The sequence below is a fragment of the Pterocles gutturalis genome, unplaced genomic scaffold (genome assembly GCF_000699245.1).
Source record: "Pterocles gutturalis isolate BGI_N339 unplaced genomic scaffold, ASM69924v1 scaffold21158, whole genome shotgun sequence".
NCBI lineage: Eukaryota > Metazoa > Chordata > Aves > Pterocliformes > Pteroclidae > Pterocles > Pterocles gutturalis.
The window spans coordinates 61,706-81,559 of NW_010123572.1; the positions used below are offsets into that span (position 1 = coordinate 61,706).

Here is a 19,854-nt window from a genome sequence, read left to right on the forward strand (position 1 = left end):
GATATTAAATAATCTTAGTAATACTAAACATTATTCCATTACAGCAGTTATCTCTGAATTTGTAAAATGAGAGAAACTTACTAAGTCTTGGTAGTTTGAAGCTTTTAAAATTATATAATTAAATCTGTGGTGTTTTCTTCTAGGTCCGTGATGACGTGTACCACAACATCTTAACTAACAATTTGCCTAACCTTTTGGAATATGGAAACATTACTGCTTTGACCCACCTGTGGTGCACAGGACAGATTACTAACTTTGAATATCTGACTCATTTAAACAAACATGCGGGCCGTTCCTTCAATGATCTCATGCAGTATCCAGTATTTCCTTTTATACTTTCTGACTACACCAATGAAACACTGGACCTAAATGATCCATCAGTATATAGGTAATATGAAATGTTTGGAACTGGTTATTTCCAAATACTTGAACTGAACATCCAGTATAGCTTTTTAACTTCATTGTACTAAACTGCACACACACATGAATGGAACTGTTCAGGGACAAGCCTCATCCATAATAACTTGGGCTTTTTACAATAGGTGACTGTTTCACCTCAGATATTTAAATAAAATGCCTATTATTATGAGTGTGTATATGCAAAGGATGCCGAGTTGGACTTATATACTGTCTTAATATGATATGGGTAGTCCACAGATGTAAATAAATGCTGTGTGTTTAAATTCATGTGATTAAAGACTTCCAGGCCAATTAGCAAAAATTAAATAGAAAATGAAATAATATTGTAAATTATTTGGCCAGTTACAAAATCACATTGTCTTCATTGTGAATAGATCCAAGTGAATTGTCCCACTCTAATAAATTTCTGTTAAGGTGATTTAACATGTGTGCACAAAGTCTTTGCCTTTATGTGATGCGTCTGATTTGACAGAGACGCTTTGCATTTGCTTGCCTCTTACTGTGCTGTGGGGTTAGCCTGTGGATCTGAGTTTGCTTTTAGCACTAACTAGAAGTGACCTTTTTATTTTCCGAACTCTCTTGTAAAGTGCTATTTAAGTTTTGCTTGTCCTTTTCATGATATTAAAGGCGTTACTCTTAATAATGCATTGTTAAATGGTGTGAATCAACATCTTTTAAAAAAATGACAAGATATCAGTACTACTTCTGTTACAGAAATCTGGTCAAACCAATAGCTGTGCAGTCTAAAGAAAAAGAGGATCGTTATGTGGATACTTACAAGGTAATTTGGATAACTTTTGCTTCTTGCCTTTTTCCTGTGTATAAGTGACATGCAGGCTTTAATTTTTTTAACATATATTGATATGGAGAAAAGAATCCCCAAATCCAGTATTTTATATCTATGAAATTCTCATTTCTAGTATTCTATGTTTCCTGAAATTTTTTTTTATGACATACTTGGAACCTGTGTTTGTTCTGGTACTTGAAATCATAGATCAATTTAGTCTTTCCATGTGATACTGCTGAGGAGGTTAAATTGGTATCTTCTTACATATGAACATACATATATTTAAAGATCCCGAAGGATCAGAAAGATAACTTATTGCTGTTTACTTGAAATTACTTTACTGGACCTTGTGGCCATTCTTCTTGTTTGATAACAGAAAAGTGGTTTTCCATCAAGTAATCTGTTATTTTAACATGCTCTACTATGATTACAGTGTCTTTAATTGTTACTCTTTAGAGTAACTCTTTAAAGGCTGTGGGAAATAATAGCATGCTGGGTAATGAAAGCATTGGTGGCTAGACCTTCAAACTTATGTCTATATGATCCTGGTCTAGTATATTACTTGCAAATATTGTTTTTTTCCATTTAGTATTGAAAAGCCTGTACAATGACTCTGCTGTGTTAGAAAACCAGAGGGGGAGGGAAACTGCAAAAGTAATAAATAACAGAAAAATGGGTCATTTAGATTGGTTTAAGACTTTGATACCTAACTGGATTGTGAAAGTGATCAAGTCTTTAGACACTTAAAGTGTATTTGATTCCAAATCACCTTCAAATGTATGTTCCTCTAAAAGCTTTAAGCTTCATTCCTAAACAACTTAAGCAAGCTCTTATTTTTTGTTATTGGAATGCAGTTTAGCTAGGAGGTTTGTGATTTTTTTTTTTTTTGCGTACTGCTTTAGTATTTGGAAGAAGAGTACCGTAAAGGAGCACGAGAGGATGACCCAATGCCCCCTGTACAACCGTATCACTATGGATCTCATTATTCCAACAGTGGAACTGTGCTTCATTTCCTAGTTAGGCTGCCACCTTTTACGAAAATGTTTTTAGCCTATCAAGGTAAGATTACTTTGGCTTGCATTTGTCTTTCCCATCTGGGCCTTGTCCCAATTACTCAGGAGTACTCTGTCATTCTGTTTAGCATAGTTTATCAATTCCAAATAGCTGAGTTCAGTAAAATTAAGTCTGGTATGCTTTCACAGTAGACCCATTCTGAAATTAACAAGCTAGACCATAAAGCTGTACATCTTATATTTATACCTTAGTGTATGTAGAATAAAAAGCTGACCTATATTTCACTTGCGGTCTATGTGTAACAGACAGTAATTAAGATAGAAGAATTCTAAATGTTCTCAGCTAACTGGAGAGCACTTTTAACTACCTGAAGTTGCACATGTGTGACTGTTACATGTCCATCATTGATGTAACAAATGCAGTTTGGATTTCTTTACAGATCAAAGTTTTGACATCCCAGACAGAACTTTTCACTCTACCAATACAACCTGGCGACTTTCTTCGTATGAATCAATGACTGACGTAAAGGAACTTATCCCAGAATTTTTCTACCTGCCCGACTTTCTAGTTAACAGAGAAGGTATACTAAGAGGGTAACAAAATTACCCGAAATAGCTGTACGGTTGAGCATATGGGTTGAAACTGAGAACACTTACATCGCTTGACTGAATATGCTAAGCAGTAGACCTGTGGGAGAAAGCTGGCACACATTCATGGGATATGCTAAAAAAGCTGTTATGTAGGACTTAAGGGAAGTTCTTTCACGATTGTGTCAGAGGTGCAAAGGAGCTTCCTGTTGTCTGATCTTTTCCATTTGAATGAGTATGTACAGCTTGAATATGTCTGGAGGAGACTTGTTAAAGGGTGCTGCTTTGTTGATCAGCAATCACTCTGCTTAATGGTTAGCTTTCATAGAACGTATAAAGACCTTTTTTGAAGTTACTGTAGACAAAAATGTTGGAACATTTACTCCCTTGTTTCTAGGTTTTGATTTTGGAGTACGTCAAAATGGTGACAGAGTTAACCATGTCAATCTTCCACCCTGGGCTCGTAATGATCCTCGTCTGTTCATCTTGATTCATCGTCAGGCTCTGGAGTCTGACCATGTTTCCCAGACAATCTGTCACTGGATTGACTTGGTGTTTGGTTATAAGCAAAAAGGCAAGGCCTCTGTTCAGGCTATTAATGTCTTCCATCCTGCAGTAAGTATTTGTTAAGCAGTGTGTTTGCTCATTGTACTTAGTTACTTACTGGGGGAAAGTTCGGTCTGACTTGGAAAACATCCAGCATGAAGCAAGAGCCCTTGCTTGTGAAGTGTTGAAGAAAAAGGCGGCTTTAACCATTTAAATGTGGAACTGATAAGATCCCAGGGACTGTTGTGAGACTTAGTGAATTTGTGTTTGTCTTTCCTGCCTGGAGATGGGTGTGGGGGGGTGATCAGATATGGGGTTTAGACTTTCTGGATAGTTGTTTACAGTGGTATAGAGGTATTGTGTTTATGTGTGCCTGTCTCCATCTCATTCAAAAGAAGCCTTCCATTTAGGCAGATTTCCTTCCTTTTCCTTTTTTTTTGTGGTTAAGTATTGATTTAGTTATTACCTTAAATTTCAAATATTTAAGTTTGTGTGAGTGTGTTCATTGTTTTTTAAGGTGAAAAGTTAAGGCCTTTGTCAGTGTGACTGAGGGAAAAGTATGTGGTACACAGAGACATGAAAAAGACAAGTAGAGGAAAGAAAAGACTTTCCACTCTCCTGAGATAGGAAGGTTCTTTCTCTCTCCCCACCCCAAGGCTGAGCTTTAATGTGTTAATTAAAAAGAGGTACAGAAAACAAACTTTCTCAATTCTTTTGTTTATCATCAGCAACTCTTCTGTTTTGCACAGATTAGTAAAGGTCTACTAAGAAAACCTCTTTGACAGAAATTAGTCACGGAATACATGTAGGAGCAACTCACATGATAAATGCTAAAGTGGTAGTTATCTCCAGTAAAGAAGTGGTGACAAGGTTACTGTTCTCAGTGGCTCTTTAGTCAGCACAGCCATTGTGGGATGGCTTCTGATCTAAGTCTTAACCAGTCCACTGAAGCGTCTGCCCCTAAATTTGTGTGCCTGTGTTGAGAAATCCTTCCCAAAGACAAACTTAACAAGCTTATTCTTGCCCCTCCACCCTCCTTTTTTTTCCATCTCTAGACCTACTTTGGGATGGATGTTTCTGCCGTTGAGGATCCTGTTCAGAGAAGAGCCCTTGAAACAATGATAAAAACGTATGGGCAAACACCTCGCCAGCTGTTCCACACAGCACATGTTAGCAGACCTGGATCCAGGCTTATCATGGAAGGAGAACTTCCTGCTGCCATGGGATTACTCGTGCAGTTTGCTTTCAGAGAAACCAGAGAGCACACTAAAGAAATAACATATCCAGTATGTCATTTTGATTTGCAAGATGGCTTAGTTAACATTCATATGGTGTAATTATTGTACCCTTATGTCTACAGTTTCTTTCCTAAAACTGCAACTTACTGCCCATATTGTAATGTAAAGAAAATATACAAAATTAGTGAAGTGATACTGAAAATTACTTTCATGCATTTGTGATACACTTTGTGTCAAACTAACATCTGAATTTGTCTTGGTTATAGCAAATGGGTGTTGGAAAGCCTTTCGCATGACCTGTGTTATATTTTTCAATTATGAATTCTGGAACCTGTGTGCAAACCTATAATATGTAAACACATAATATGCTTTCTTCCATCCTCAACTTTGTCATTATCTGTAGGACAGTTCAGCTTTCTTCACATCACTTCAAACACTTGTTTTCCCTAAAGCTTGGTGAGAAACTGAATCCTTGCATTTAAAGAAATGGGTGGTTTTCACTGCACTACCTGAACTGCCAGCTTGCTATCTCAGCATTTAAAGAAGTGAGAGAACTCCCTTAAAGCTAATAGTTCAGCTGATGATACTACAGTGCTTCATACTTGTCTTTCTAGTATTTTTAGAATACTTCAGTAGTCCTTACCATGTGATTGCTTACAGGAATGTGATATGAATTATTCTCCCTTACTAATGAAATATTTTTCTGAAAACTTTTTACCACCTTTTAATTTTAACCATATTTGTCCTTGTTTTAGAGTCCATTGCCGTGGATAAAAGGCTTGAAATGGGGAGAATATGTTGGTTCCCCAAGCGCTCCAGATCCTGTTGTCTGCTTTAGCCAACCACACGGAGAAAGGTTTGGCTCTCTACAGGCTTTGCCAACTAAAGCTATCTGTGGTTTGTCCCGCAAGTTTTGCCTTTTGATGATATATAGCAAGGAGCAAGGTATGAATTTGTACTTATTCTCTAAATGCACAATACATGCAAAAATGAGCGATAAAAAATTCAATCTAATACTACTATTATTCTCCAGCAAACTTCCCAAATTTAGTCACTGTTGCCAAAGATTGATTTATAAATCCAGTAACAGCTTCCACATGCGTGATGTCTTTCCTGGAGGGTGGATTTTACTTGTAATTTTCAAAACTACATAGAAGCATCCTGTAATTAAGTTGATAGCTTTCACTGAAGTGACTGAAGCATGAGCATTTAACTTTAGAACTTGCCAGCAGATTCAGTCCAAGAAGAACTGAAGAACAGATGAGAGTAACATCTGGCAACAAAGGAGAATTAAAGGAACGGTTTTTAGAGGCAGAGAATGAGCAAAGTTATCAGTCAAAAGCAGAGGTGAAGGATCTTCTGCTTTCAGACAAACTCTTTGAAGGGATTCTTATTAATAATGTACAAACAAGTTCTTGTACTCTTCTTTTGTTTCCTTTGTAACATGTACTAGTGAAGGTTTTTTTAAAAATAGAGCTTCACATTTAGTCAACAAAAACAAGTAACATTCTCCTTGAAGTTATGAACAATCATTTCTGTAGCTGGGAAGTATTGTCAGCCTCTTCTCCTTTTCTCCACTCCCAATAGATGCAACATTTGTTCAAAAAAGCTTTGTCCAGGTTGCAAACTGTCCTTGGAGAATACCGAATTTTTGCATAGTCTCTGAAAAACTGTTTATAATACATTACAGATTAAGCCATAGCCTAACAGAAAATACCTGATTTTGAAACTTTGGCGGTTTTTTATATTCTAGCTTGTAGTAAAACATGGACCTGAGATTTTTATTGTTGACTGTCAAAGTGATCAACTCTTTGGTTGTGTATGTGACACTATTATATGCCATCCTTCAGGTGTGAGAAGCATGCACAGTACTGATATTCAGTGGTCAGCTATCCTGAGCTGGGGATATGCCGATAACATTTTACGACTGAAAAGCAAGCAAAGTGAACCTCCAGTAAATTTTATACAGAGTTCACAGTTCCATCAGGTAAAAAAAAAAAAGTCTTTTGGTCTTCAATTTAATATTGCTAGTTCAAGTGGTGGCCTGACTTGGCAGGAGGTACTCATGCTTTCGTTTTTGCAAAGCCTGTGGTAAATAACAACTCTTATTCTTGGAAATGAGAATCCAAACACAACTGGTTTTAATCTGTTTGATTCTCCTTCGGAATGTGTCCCTCATTGCTCCAGTGTATCTTACAGGATGTGTTCCTGTGCTACGTAAAGATCCCTTCCGACTGCATTTGATTTTTTGTAGCTTTTCTCTCCTATGGAATATTGGTGTGGATTTATAAAAGCTTAAGTTCTGGGCCAAGAAAAACAAATACAGGAAAAAATTAGAGATGCCTCACATTAAAAGCAGAACTCCACTATAGGTGAGGATTCCTGCGAAAAAGGTTGTCTAAAAGATTGTTAGGGAACACTGCCTAATCTCCGTTATGCTCTGATGGTTGGTGAGATCCTACTGAAAAGATTTGGGCTGATGATGTGGCTGTAGATCTAGGAGTCTGCAGTAGTTCACTGCTCTTTAGCTCTGAGTTCTGGGCTACACAGAATTTCCCTCTTTGCTGTGGTTTATGAAGTAATAGCAAATATGACCTAGAGCAAGCATATCTTAACTCTTGTATTTCTTTAGCTTAAGTATTTTACATGGCTTGTTTGACCAAATGCTATGGCATAATGAAAATAGCAGTTAGAATAGTTTTTGTTCTAATTTTTTTGTGGCTTTGTTTTGTCTTTCCAAGGTGACAAGTTGTGCTTGGGTGCCAGACAGTTGTCAGCTGTTCACAGGTAGTAAATCTGGTGTCATCACAGCATATATGAACAGATTCACTAGCAATATGGTAAGTTCCTTTGGACAGGATTTATATTTAAGGATTTAGCTGTATTCAGTATTACAATCTTTTTTTGTTTTTAACAGGAAAAGTGAGAAAAATGGAATATGTTATATTTGGGACAATTGCTAAAAAGATGAAGTGTTTGTTCAGTATTTATTTTTGAAGGATCTTCTTTGACATTGCTCAATAGATTTATCTCAGCATGCTTATTTGTGGGTTTTTCTTAAGCTGTTGTTCACATACTGCTGGCCTTTAGTCAGCCCTCTTCATCTGGGTGCTTAAATGATTGCGCATACAGCTTCCTCTGTATTCAGGCTAGGGCTTGGAATTGAAGCCCTGGCACAATGAAACTCCCTACATTAAGGAGTAACCCTTTCTTTGAAGGAGACAGAACCTTTCAAAGCCTTAACTGAAACTGTGGAATGCATTTCCCAAAGTAAAAAACCAAAACATTTTAAATGCAGAAGGCACTTACACTACAGAGAGCCAGAATGAAATTTCAGCCAGTGTATATATTAACTACTAAGCCTCTTTACATTTTCATATTCCCCAAGGGGTAAAGTTATGAGGAGAGAATGGAGAAAAGTAAATTGCCTTACTTAATGCATTACTGGAGGATACTGAGATATTAGGAGAAATTGCCCTGATAGTATGTGGTAGTAAGCATGGTATGAAAACACAAGTAGAACTCGAAATTCATCTTCTGGTTCAGACGGAGGTTCTGAGCATCTATCTGACTTTCTCCAGCAGCAACTTCTATTCTTCGTAGTTTTAACAAAGAGTTTGTAACTTTCTTGACAGTTCAGGTGTGTCTACAGGATTACCCATAGCAACAACTAAAACTGATTTCTCAAATTTAGCTTGATACAGGTATTGGCAAACACATTTGTAGTATTGTACTCTTGATGCTCTTGAACCTCTATGGGCTAGCATGGGCTAGAGCGAACCTTGGTATGATCTGCTACGCCTGGCCAGTTTCCTGTATTCAGCAGTGGCAAGCAGCAGATGTTTACACACTGGGAAGACCACAAACATACAGTGGTTTCTTCCTTGGCTTTCTTCCAGTTTCTGGTGATCTGCCACTCAGACTTCCTGAGCAGAGCAGCACTTGGAGTTTAAAAAATGAAGTAGAGCTTGAAGCCTGCAAGCTTCAATCAGTTGCATCTTAAGTCAGGCACCTTAACTGCTCCTGAGAATAGGGAGCTTGTAAATAACCTGTACTGAGACTTGGATTCCGGTTAAAATTTTTTGAGTTACTAAAATAGAGATTCAATATACTTGCCTTCTGCAATGCTAAAAAAGACTCTAGTAGTGGAGTTGTGATTCTTAGTTTCTGTGCATTTCCTAGAAACAAGTGGTTTTACTCAGCTGCACAGATGATGTCTTTGAGACCATTTCTCAGCACTGACAGTTTTACATGCCCCAGGCAGACTGACCGTGCACCAGTTTTGTGGCTCCTGTTGTTGAGTCAGTAACCCAAGTCACGGCTGCAGGGAATGCAAATGTGCTTCCTAGCATCTGTTCTGTATGCATCTCGTCAGCTGTTTGGTGATAGTGAACAGTCTGTTATAATGCAGTACTTGAAACATGAATATTTTGCCCTGTTTCACATTTATGTAAATTCAGTGCATAGGCATAAACCAGATATGTTGTCAATTGGATATGGGAATTCAAAAGCACGCTGTTAGAATTCAAAAATACCTCAATGTTGTACTTCAGATGCTCTGTTTTTCCTAGCCTTTGTTTAAGATGGTCAAAAACCGAATGAAGTACTGCTTTGAAACTGTGATCTATCTTGAAAATAAGTCATACCTTCATGAGAACCTCAGCCAAGGTTTTCTTGTGCAAATTATTTCAGCCTTCACTTGTCAACTGTTAGAGTTGTCTTGCAAATAGGAAGAGCTCTTTAATAATCTGTTTGAGTAAAACCAGGCAGTGAGCATTTAAATTCTCCACTGAAGTGCCATAGGTAATCATTTTGGGTAACCAACAGAAAGTACTGCTATTTAAAGGTAGATTTATACATGCATATTTTTCTATATTTGGGTACTGTTTTAGTTGTCATCTAAAAGCAAGTGAGAAGTGAAAAAGGGATGGCGTAAGGTAATTATTTCATAACTTCTTTGACCTCAGTACAGCTGTGCTAAAATTCTAGCTTGTCTCATTACAACATCACAATATTATTACAATAACCCAGTGAAGAATCAATAAACCATTGCTATTAGTGCTATAGAGAGAAGCTGCTAAAGGTGAATCGTGCTTTCAGTTCAGATGCTGAAACGCAGATCAGCAGCAAACACTTAGGAGACAGGAGAAGCAAAGTAAAAGGGTTATCAAAATCAGTTGTTCTTCAGAAAATCAGAAGTCTTGATTGTTGCTCTTATGGAGAAATTTGGCATAATTTTTTTCTCTAAACTGAGCAAGGATTAAAGAAGGATCTGCATGTGTGAGATATCACACTGGTTCTGAGAATGACAACTGGACACTTTTTAAGTGTCTTACTTGGATGAGATGCTCAGTAGCAAGAGCAGAATAGCAGATCTTTTGTTAAAAAGTGTATTGACTTTTGCAATATTCCGTAGATTATATTGTCCCTTTTAGTGCAGAAAGACATGTCAGTTTTATATCAACTAAGAGTTAAGCATATGTATGTTTTTCTTGTCTGTTTCTGCTATCAAGCTTTTTGTAAACCTACTGTATGCGTCCTATACCCTCATGCAAAAACGCAGACAGTGTGGTGTGATACATGTGAGGAAACAAGGAGAAAATGTTCCTTCTTTTACAGAGATTATTCTAATCTCTCTACAGCAAGTTGTCTTAATTAAAGCATTAGTATTCTGATTAAGCAGCTTCTTCAACTTAGACAGTTTTCAGGAAGCCTGAATCATTTCACATAATATAACTTGAATAAGAAGTGTCATTTAGTGTTAAAATTGCTGCTTTAATTTTTATCTAGCAGTTTCTGTAGTTAAACTTGAGTTCCTGCATATTTTTCCAACTTGGTGTCACTGAAGGACTTGGCACCGGCTTGAGGAATTCCCGGTAATTTACTGTACACAGAGTGATAACTGCTGAGCTGGGTTTTCCTTCTGTGTTTCCAAGTGCTTCCTCTAGATGCTAAAAATTTGAGGACTGTCATTTTGTTGTCATGTGGAAATAGCAGTCTTGCAGAAAACAAATCAGCTGATTTCAAGGTGTGTAATTGAGCCAGAGAAATACAATAGTTCTTCATTTCGATTAATTGAACCACATCAAAATGTTTGCTTAGACTAAAGCACTGGAAGCAAAAAGTTGAACATTAATGATGTGTATGGCTTATCACATTATAAAGCATTTAACATAATAAAGTATTGACAACATGGCTAAAGAGATGACATTAAAAGCAGTGGGAGCCATTTCTGGAAATCTAAGAATTAAACTTGTCCCTAGGCTTATCCATTTCAGAAAAAAAAATACATTAATTGTTTTTGTGTTTCATGTTTTCTTTTGCTGTTTTTCAGCCTTCAGAGATAGAAATGGAGTCTCAAGTCCATCTGTATGGTCACACAGCAGAAATAACAAGCTTGTTTGTGTGCAAACCATACAGTATAATAATAAGTGTCAGCAAAGATGGAACCTGCATTATATGGGATTTGAACAGGTACAAATGTATATGTAACGTTTTCCAGTGGCTTTCTTTTAAGTATCTGTTTTCTGACTTTGGGTATCTTTACCCTTTTAAAGTTAACTGATTTGTTCCATGTGTATCTTAATGTGAAGTCAAAACCTTACTTTTTTTTTTTCCCATGAAGGGTGCTGGAATTCTGTAATGAAAATGAAAAATACCATCATCATGTAAAATGTTGAAATTAATATAACTCTTAAATATTTTCCTCAAAGAACCTTTTCCATCTTTGTGTGTGAACTTTAGGCTTGTTCTCTTTTTCTTCAGGCTGTGCTATGTCCAGAGTCTGGCTGGACACAAGAGTCCTGTGACTGCAGTTTCAGCCAGCGAAACAACTGGTGATATTGCAACCGTTTGTGATTCAGGTATATTTGGCAGTCAAGAAAGCTGTTTTGACTTGCAGACCAAATAAATCATGAGACGTTCTGTTGTATTAGTTACTGCGTGTGTGTTAATCATCTGAGGATGCATTTGGTGAAACAGGAGTGCTCTTTTTTTACCTAGTAACATATAGATTTCTAAAGAATTGTAGACATATAAAAGCTAACAGTTTGATCTATTTATAAAAAGACTTGAAATTTCAACAGATTCCTGGGAGACCTAAATTCTGTGAAGTTGGCTGCTTTAATTTTAACAGGGATTTGTTGTCAAAGGTACAGTGTATTACAGAGCAACAGAATTTTTGTTATTTACCCTGTCACTCTAAATGCTTCTATATCCCCAGAAGCAAACATAGAGTTGCTTAGCTATTCACTAGTTTAAAGCAAAGAGGAATAACAGCTCTACTAAAGCAGAAATAGTAGATATTTGTACTGGGGCTCCTACAGAGGGAACTAATTCTCCTCCATCTTATTTTAAATCGGGTTTTTATACTGTCTTGTTTTCCACCTAGTACTGTTTCTGGATGAGAGCATTAAGACCTCTTTGAGCAGTGGGTTTTTGAGTATTTTGTAAATCAGGATGCTCACTGATTTGAAGATTCACTGTGTGTTACAAGCCTGTGTATCAGTAAAGCAGGGCCAAGTCAGAGTCCTCACACCATTTTGCTGTCTCTGAGGATACCTGTGTGTATTGTGTTAACTTGAGACTGAGGAGGAAACAGGCTCCATCTAAATGACAGCATGTTGTTCCATTGATCCAAGGAGGTACAGAATAAGAAGGGAGAGCTTAACTTTGTTCATCCATATTGTTAGAAGATAGTTACTGACTCAATTCTTGCATTGTTTGGGCCAACTTTTTTTCTCTTTTCCTTTGAAAAATATAGGTGTTACATACTGAAGTATCTTTTAGCCACCTCTTCTTCCTGTAGTCCTCCATAGACTGAATGGAAACTAATACTGTTCTGAAACTGAGAGAAGAAGGGAAAAAAAAAGGCAAAATAGCACAGTCTATGGTATGAAAGGACAAGGAGAAATTATTCTGGAGGTTTCAGAAACCTAATATTTAGGTTTTAAACTGACATGGAGACTTTCAACTCCATTTCTGTACGTCACAAACCAAATTTTTTCTGGAAGAGATTGTATTCTTTAAATTGGTAAGGGATGTGAGTTTCAATCCCTTTTAAGACAAAACAGTACATGGATTATTAATTCTTTGATAAAATAAAATAATCCCAGATACTGTGGTAAGATAATTGTGCTTCTTACTTGTACATATTTTGCTTAAAATTCAAGCCAGGGTACAAAAGCTAACTGTTTGAAGTAGATAGCATGAATTCCCTGCTAGTACACATAAATTGGTCATCAAAAGTAAACTCATAGCATTTTGTAAGTACAATGTTCCACGCATATGATGTTTTCTAAAGCACTGCAGTGGCTTGGTGGTTTGCATGCTCCCTGTCACAAAAGGAGGGAAGAGTTGTTTACTGCAGCACACATCACTGAGTCATTTAAACCTTCTGATCTTTCAAGAAGTTGAATTCTTTAACACTTAAAGATACTGTAGCGTAGACCTAGCTGTATCCTAGATTTGTTTTAATACTGCCATGCTCTGTTCTGTTGCAGTTGGAGGGGGCAGTGATTTGAGGCTTTGGACAGTTAATGGTGATCTTGTGGGACATGTACACTGCAGGGAAAGTATTTGCTCTGTTGCTTTCTCTAACCAGCCTGAAGGAGTGTCTGTCAATGTGATTGCAGGGGGACTTGAAAATGGAGTTGTAAGGTAAGCATTTGAAACTTTTTATTAAAATGCTTTAACTTAAGCTCACAGTTTGAGACCATGTAGCCAAACATCATACTGATACTTGGCTTTAAAGAAGGTGGACAAGCTTTTGTTCAGTTTCCAATCTTAGTTGCTAAACAGGCTATGTTTATCACTGAAATATTTGTAAAATTAAAGGTGAAGAAAAATTACTCTTTCTTTCAGACTGTGGAGTACATGGGACTTGAAACCAGTACGAGAAATAACATTTTCGAAGTCAGCCAAACCTATTGTAAGGTAAAAAGATCTTAAGTATAAAATCAACAGAGGGCAGGGCAAAAAACACCAACCAGACAAAAAAAAAAAAACCCACAAGATAATAGCCTTGAGTATTGAATGTGGATTTGACATGAGAACAGGAGGTAAACACCCATGTCTAAAAAGAGCAATGCAATCCTAATTATTCATGAAAGCAAAATGAGCACAAGCGTACTGTATTTGTAATGACGGTAATAACTAGGCTCTGCTGCTGTCAGAAATTGGCAGGATTCCCTTGAGAACTGAACAATAGTTACTCTTTGTATTCTTAAGTTTAATATTTTTCCCCAGAATCCATGTAAAAATCATAAGATAATTTTAACTTTGTCAGACTCAAATAGACAGTGTTTTCTCCCTTAGAAGTAAATTAAAACACTGCATTTTCTCTGACCATTTTTTTCTGATGCTGGAGGGAAATGGTGAAGGAGGGAGTAAAGGAAACTCAGAGGAGCCTGGAAGCTGCCATTTTGGAGTGCTTGTGTAATTTTCCCTGAGTCCCCTTGATGATTTATATAAGCAGAATTATTCTCATGCCAAAGTGTTTTCAGAACACAGTCAAAGGATTGAGTCTTCGATATCCCCAGTGGTACAGTACCCTGCACAGAGGTCTTAACAGTTATGCCAAAATTTTATCTTAATGCTAGCAGAGTAACAAATTACTCTGAAAAATTTTGTTTTGACCATTGCTGAAATATCATTTAAAACCCAAACCACTAATTGCCATTTTTTAGAAATTAAAAACATTTTCTGATAGCAGTTATTGTCTTTCTGTTACCTCCTTTAAGAAGCATATTTCACAAAGCTTGTTGATAATGATTTAGTAGCTATTGAATAATTTAAAGTTTCCTGCTTAAATGAGACAGAAAATGGATGCTGACCTTCATGCTCTCTAACATTACCCGTGGCATGACTGAAGGGCTTAAGAAATGCCCGGCTGAACAAAAGTCCTATGCTGTGCCATGGAATCTGGTCGATTTAGTTTCTGCCTTTGTTAGCAAGGAAGTTCAGAGGGCGTTCTGTTGCTGAAAAGTCTTCCTTTCAGAAGTAGAAGAGGCAGCCCAGGGAGAGAGTAGGATGCTGCTATTGATCGTACCCTTTTCTTTGATGGTTAAGTGAGTACTAGACTGCATGGCATGTTGAAGTGCTGGACAAAGCTCTAGTTCAGTGTGTTTGGTTACAAAAATGAATAAGCAGGGATATGTGAACATACTACAATGTTAACAGACTCACTGGGCCTTGTCTGAGAGCTAATCTTTGTTGGCTATACTCTTGTGAATTTTTAATGTCTTCTAGCATTTTAAATAGCCAAATTTTGACATAAAACCAGATTTTCTTCTTGTTTTTCAGCCTTACATTTTCCTGTGATGGGCATCACTTGTTCACAGCTAATAGTGATGGAAATGTTATAGCTTGGTGTCGCAAGGACCAGCAGCGCCTGAAGTTACCCATGTTCTATTCATTCCTTAGCAGCTATGCAGCTGGGTGATGACTCTTTTTGCTGCTAACTCATGCCTCTGATGCACTTTAAATCCAAAATACATTATAGAATCTCTTATTTAACTGGATTTTGAAGTAGTTTGAAGGTCTCTAGAATGACTGAATAGATCTTTAAAAAAGAGCAGCCCGAGGTGGTTGTAAAATTGCTATGTGCATGTGCAAACTTGAAGCATATCCAGGTCACCAGGAAGCTCTGGTCATGTCCTCCAATACCAGCAAAGAGACTCATAAATGCTCTAACATACAAGTCAAAATGCTGCAATATAAAACATAATAGTATTTTTTTTAAATCACTTCTTGGACAGAAGTATTTAAAAAATTGATAATGCTTATTCCCCCTCTTATGTTGTAAAATATCAGCAGCATAAAGTTCTGTAGATATCTATTAAAGTGTCAGCATATGTATATCTGGTTAGTTGAGCATGGTATAGTTACTCTGGGATAAGCAACCCAAAACTTAAAAATCTGAGACCACTTAAAATTGCTTTTCTTGAGAAGCAAAGAACTTAGTAGGTGCTTTTTGCACCATCTTATGGTATTGTAATGCTAAAAATTGTATTTCTGTTATCTTTATATTTGTAATTTTTGCCATCTTCTCTGTTAGTATAATAGTCTTTACAACAGGCAAAACTAAAATATTTGTATTAGTGATGGGTAGGCACCTCATGGCATCATGAAGCAATAGTTAGATCACATTTTGGTTTTGTTTTTTAAAGGTAATGTTAACTCTCTAACTTTGTAGCATCTAGCTATTGCAATTCTGTGGCAGAATATATATATATATACACACATAGACAGCTTATCTGCCAGAGCTCTAAAAAATGGTGTTAAAGAAGGCACAGATGTGCTCCTGTTCTAGTATCATTGAAGTTCAATACACTGTAAAATGTTTGAATCTAACTGCTTGAATAATCAATGTTCATAGGCATCAGATGATTTGGAAGAGTTTACAGAGATACACTGTGCAAATATGTTATTTATTCATAGGTGCTATTTTTTGAGGAGGAAAAAAAAAAAGCCTCCATTGTGAAAGGCTTAACAAATTTGAGTTCTTAGGCCAGATCAAAAATTAACATTTCAGTTGATGAATTTGAAGACCTCTAAACCTGACACCATCAGTGAGTGACTACTAATCATGCGAATGGTAAAACAAGAAGACTACGCAATTCTGATGTAGTTATATTTTTCTTTTAAATTGCTTTGTTTTTTCATCATTGATATGTTCTGCTATTGCCATACAGATGAACTGTATATCTTCTCATGTTTAAGGGTCATCTGCCTTCAAACCACTGTATATGAAATTGTCAAGTTGTGATGAAGATGATATACACACAATTCTTTACACTTTTGAGAATTCCAAACAGTCTTCAGAAATTCTTGCAACTTCTCAATTGAAGAACTTTTCAAACTAAAAAAAACTTAAGGAAAATATTCTCATAGTCCGTGACACAAAGGCTGATCTTTGATTCAGTTAAGCAAGTGGCTACATACTATATGAATTGAATTTTAAACTGCGTATATTGTAGCAGCATTGTATGGGATGGCTCTAGTCATGTTTTTCACTGTCTAAATGTTAATGTAAGGTCCAAATACAGACTGAAAAGCTTCCTGGCTCATGGTGAAGTGTTGTGCTTTATTTAAGAGGAAAAATACAAATATTGTGGTTTTGGGGTGCTTTTATGCTCCCTGGTTTGGGGTGTTGCTCACAAAGGCTTATTTTTATAAAGTAGAATTCCACTTGTTACAAATCAATATGCAAAATTGCTGGCCTTGTAAAGAGTGCAATATTATATATTTTTATGTAAAAGTAAAAAAAATTTTTGAAGCAAGGAATATTTATTCAGCTTAACATTCTGGAACTATTAAAATAACATTGCAATAGTATCTGTGCATGATGTACTGAAATTTCCTGTAAATGTCACATTCCACACTGTCTTTGTATATACACTGTCACACTGTTGGGTAATAAACAGATCTTTGTACCAAATTGTTTGAGATTATTAGAAACATGTTTTTGGCTTCATCTCACCTTTCTTCTTTTAGGGGTCTTGCACACCTTGCTCCAGATGGTTCTCATGTCTTTCATATTTTAAAATTTATGAAGTGGCAAGTTGTGTTTACGGACTACATCATGTGGCTGTCAAACTGAATGGCAGGGTGTAAGACTGGAAGTGGGAAACCCTAGATCTATCACTTTGCACATGTGTCCGTCCTTCCCATAGGATGTGTGAGTACAATTTGGATGAAGTGATGGCTCTCAATGCAGAGACATTCCCCTTCCTCCCAGCTGCCTCCTCCCTGGAAACCTGACTGCGCTGAGGAAAAGCAGAGAAGCAACTCCCCTCTGGATTCTCTGAGGGAAAAAAGAAAAAGGTGCTGGGTGGAAACTGGGAGACTGGGATCTCTAGGAGGTATCTGATAGAGGATGCAAGGCTCATCCTGTTGGAAGCCAGGGTTTGGGAGAGAGGGTCATGTGGCAAGGCCTATCTGTCTGATACCACTTGCAGGATTCTGTGGTAAATGCAGATCGTTATGTTCTGATTGTGGAGATATGTGGTGAGAAAGGGAAGGGGAGGCAAAAGTCAGATATTCACTCCTGGTGGGGAGGGGAAAGGGAGTCTCCAGTACTGAAAGAAGGAACCCTGATCTCAGGTTTAGAGATCCACTATTTAGACAAAATCCATGACAATGAATGGGAGAAACAAAATCAGTAGAGAACTTTTATCTGTGAACTGAATTAAACATTTTCTGCAGGAAATATGGTTTCTGTGAGGAAATAAAAACACTTTTCAACTTTTACTCTGAAACATCAACTTTCAGGATCTTTTTTGCATTTAAACCCCATCTATCTTCAGATAAAGAATTGAAAGATTTCCTTCATACTGAGCAGGAGCCTCCCCCTCTTCCAGGATTTCTTGATTTACTATGATTGCAGGAGGTACTGTGCATTTTGTGGAGAGAACTCTAGAGAGCAGTGGGGGAAAATATCACTTGGTTTGCTACTAACAAACTTGTAGTTTACCTTTTAGTTTTCTTCATGCTTTTTGTTTAAAGCTGTATTAGTTTTTTTTCTTGCATATGCAAATAGAATTCATACTTCCATACACCTCTACCACAAAAAAGAAATACAAAACAAATACTGTTTAAAAGCTCTGCTTGCCTTGAAAAACATCCACTGGAAAATTAGCTGAGCTTTTAGAGGTACAGACAGTACTGTTTTCTCTGATAGTGTAGTAAGTTACAAACTACTGACAAATGACCTCTATGTAGAGATTTCCTTGCCAATACTGCTCTGGAATGGGGTCAGAAAGGCACTGATTTTGCATATGGATTTCTGTAATAGGCTGTGTTGTGTATTTCATAATTGGGGCAGCTCAGTTTTGAAAGAGGAATAAGAAGTGTATGTGACTAGTCTGGTTAGACCCTTAAATTACCCTGGGCTACCCAGCAGAAAGTAGTTGAGTAAAAACATGACTTCACTCACTGTTTTCAGCTTTGAGCTAACATTAACAGAAAATTTTTTTTCAAATTCAGATTCTCTAATGCAATTGAATAAAGCCAATATAAACCTTATTAGGGGCTAGTTCATGTAGATTTAAGGAATAGAAATTCATCCTAGCTGTTACAGGTATTGCATTCAAAGCCTGTAGGTCAGCTCTGGTAGGAGACTCCTGGTTGTGGTGGATTGTATGAGTTTGTAGATTAAAAGGAAAACATGTCTATATAATATATGATGAAAATATGTTTTAAAAAGCAATTTCCTCCCCTTTATATGTTAGCTTAAAAAATAAAATTGTTATAATCCATTGGTAAAAATAGTGTGTAAATCAGTGCCAACCGTGCGCTTATTTGAACCATCTAGCACATGCTCTTTGTCTAATAGCCTGTAAATCCTTTGTCTGGTAAATAGAGCCTTTCCTAGAATGATGATGCAATTAAATGTGAATGAAACAGCAGCACGGGCCAGTTAAGTTTCCAGTCAGTTTCTGGAACTCTAGTTAAGGTAAGCTTAAGAACTTGCCTAGTTCTATTCAGTAATGTTTACTTTCTTCCTGCTGCATTTCTTTCTTCCAAGCCACCACCCTAAAAGCCGTTGGCTCAGTGTTGGAAGAGGCTGCCCTTGCCCCAAAGCACCTTTAAAAATGGGGCGCTTCCCTGTTCTGTTGTGTAAAAAATAAATGTGACTTGGAAATGCTCTATCAGGATGGAATAAGAAAAAGTGCTGACAGCAGGGTACCTTAAAGTGGTGACAAATGTATGTTGTTTCTCCAGAGGCAAGTGACACCGTATTGGGGAACAAAATCAATGAGACAGCGGTGACGGTACTCCTGCCAATGTGTTAATTATTGGGGCAGACAAATTCTTAAGCTAAAAATGTTAATTGGCAGTTTAACTGCTGTTGACCTTTATGATTGACTCTCAATTTTGTACTGGAGAAGTATATAAAAATTATCTGTAAAGCTGAATACGAGCCTTGACAAGGTGAGTCTTGGTGGTTCCTTTTTTCACAGTGGGCTTCTTTTTTTTTTTTTCACTTCATCCTTCCTGTGTTTGGTGTGACAAAGGGACAGGCACTACGGTCTCTTACTCAAAACCCTGTGTTGTAGAGGCTTCGCCCTTTCGATGTTTTAGAAAAACCTGGATGATTGAGCCCTAGTGACTAGGAATGGGTGAAGCCGGCGGCTGCAGCAGTGAAAAGGGGGCGAGCGCTCGCCAGCACGCTGCTGATGGAGGAAGGTGAACCCCAAAGACGGGACAGGCCAGCGCCAGGTGCGGAGCCCTGCCTGCGCCTCAAGTTTCCCTCACGGCC

General features: G+C 37.2%; 1 protein-coding gene across 1 annotated transcript in view; it reads left to right on the forward strand.

The window, feature by feature from the left end:
• The window catches only part of LYST (lysosomal trafficking regulator), a 63,398-nt gene extending 48,005 nt beyond the window's left edge, over positions 1-15,393 (forward strand). Inside the window, exons 38-51 of the mRNA XM_010077965.1 lie at positions 144-388; positions 1,135-1,201; positions 2,110-2,266; positions 2,661-2,801; positions 3,206-3,423; positions 4,410-4,640; positions 5,348-5,537; positions 6,443-6,579; positions 7,334-7,432; positions 10,927-11,066; positions 11,358-11,455; positions 13,094-13,250; positions 13,455-13,526; positions 14,895-15,393. Of these exons, the coding sequence (XP_010076267.1) occupies positions 144-388; positions 1,135-1,201; positions 2,110-2,266; positions 2,661-2,801; positions 3,206-3,423; positions 4,410-4,640; positions 5,348-5,537; positions 6,443-6,579; positions 7,334-7,432; positions 10,927-11,066; positions 11,358-11,455; positions 13,094-13,250; positions 13,455-13,526; positions 14,895-15,033 (2,091 nt within the window). The 3' untranslated portion in view covers positions 15,034-15,393. The remainder of the gene's footprint in view (positions 1-143; positions 389-1,134; positions 1,202-2,109; positions 2,267-2,660; positions 2,802-3,205; positions 3,424-4,409; positions 4,641-5,347; positions 5,538-6,442; positions 6,580-7,333; positions 7,433-10,926; positions 11,067-11,357; positions 11,456-13,093; positions 13,251-13,454; positions 13,527-14,894) is intronic.
• The last annotated feature ends 4,461 nt before the right edge of the window (positions 15,394-19,854 follow it).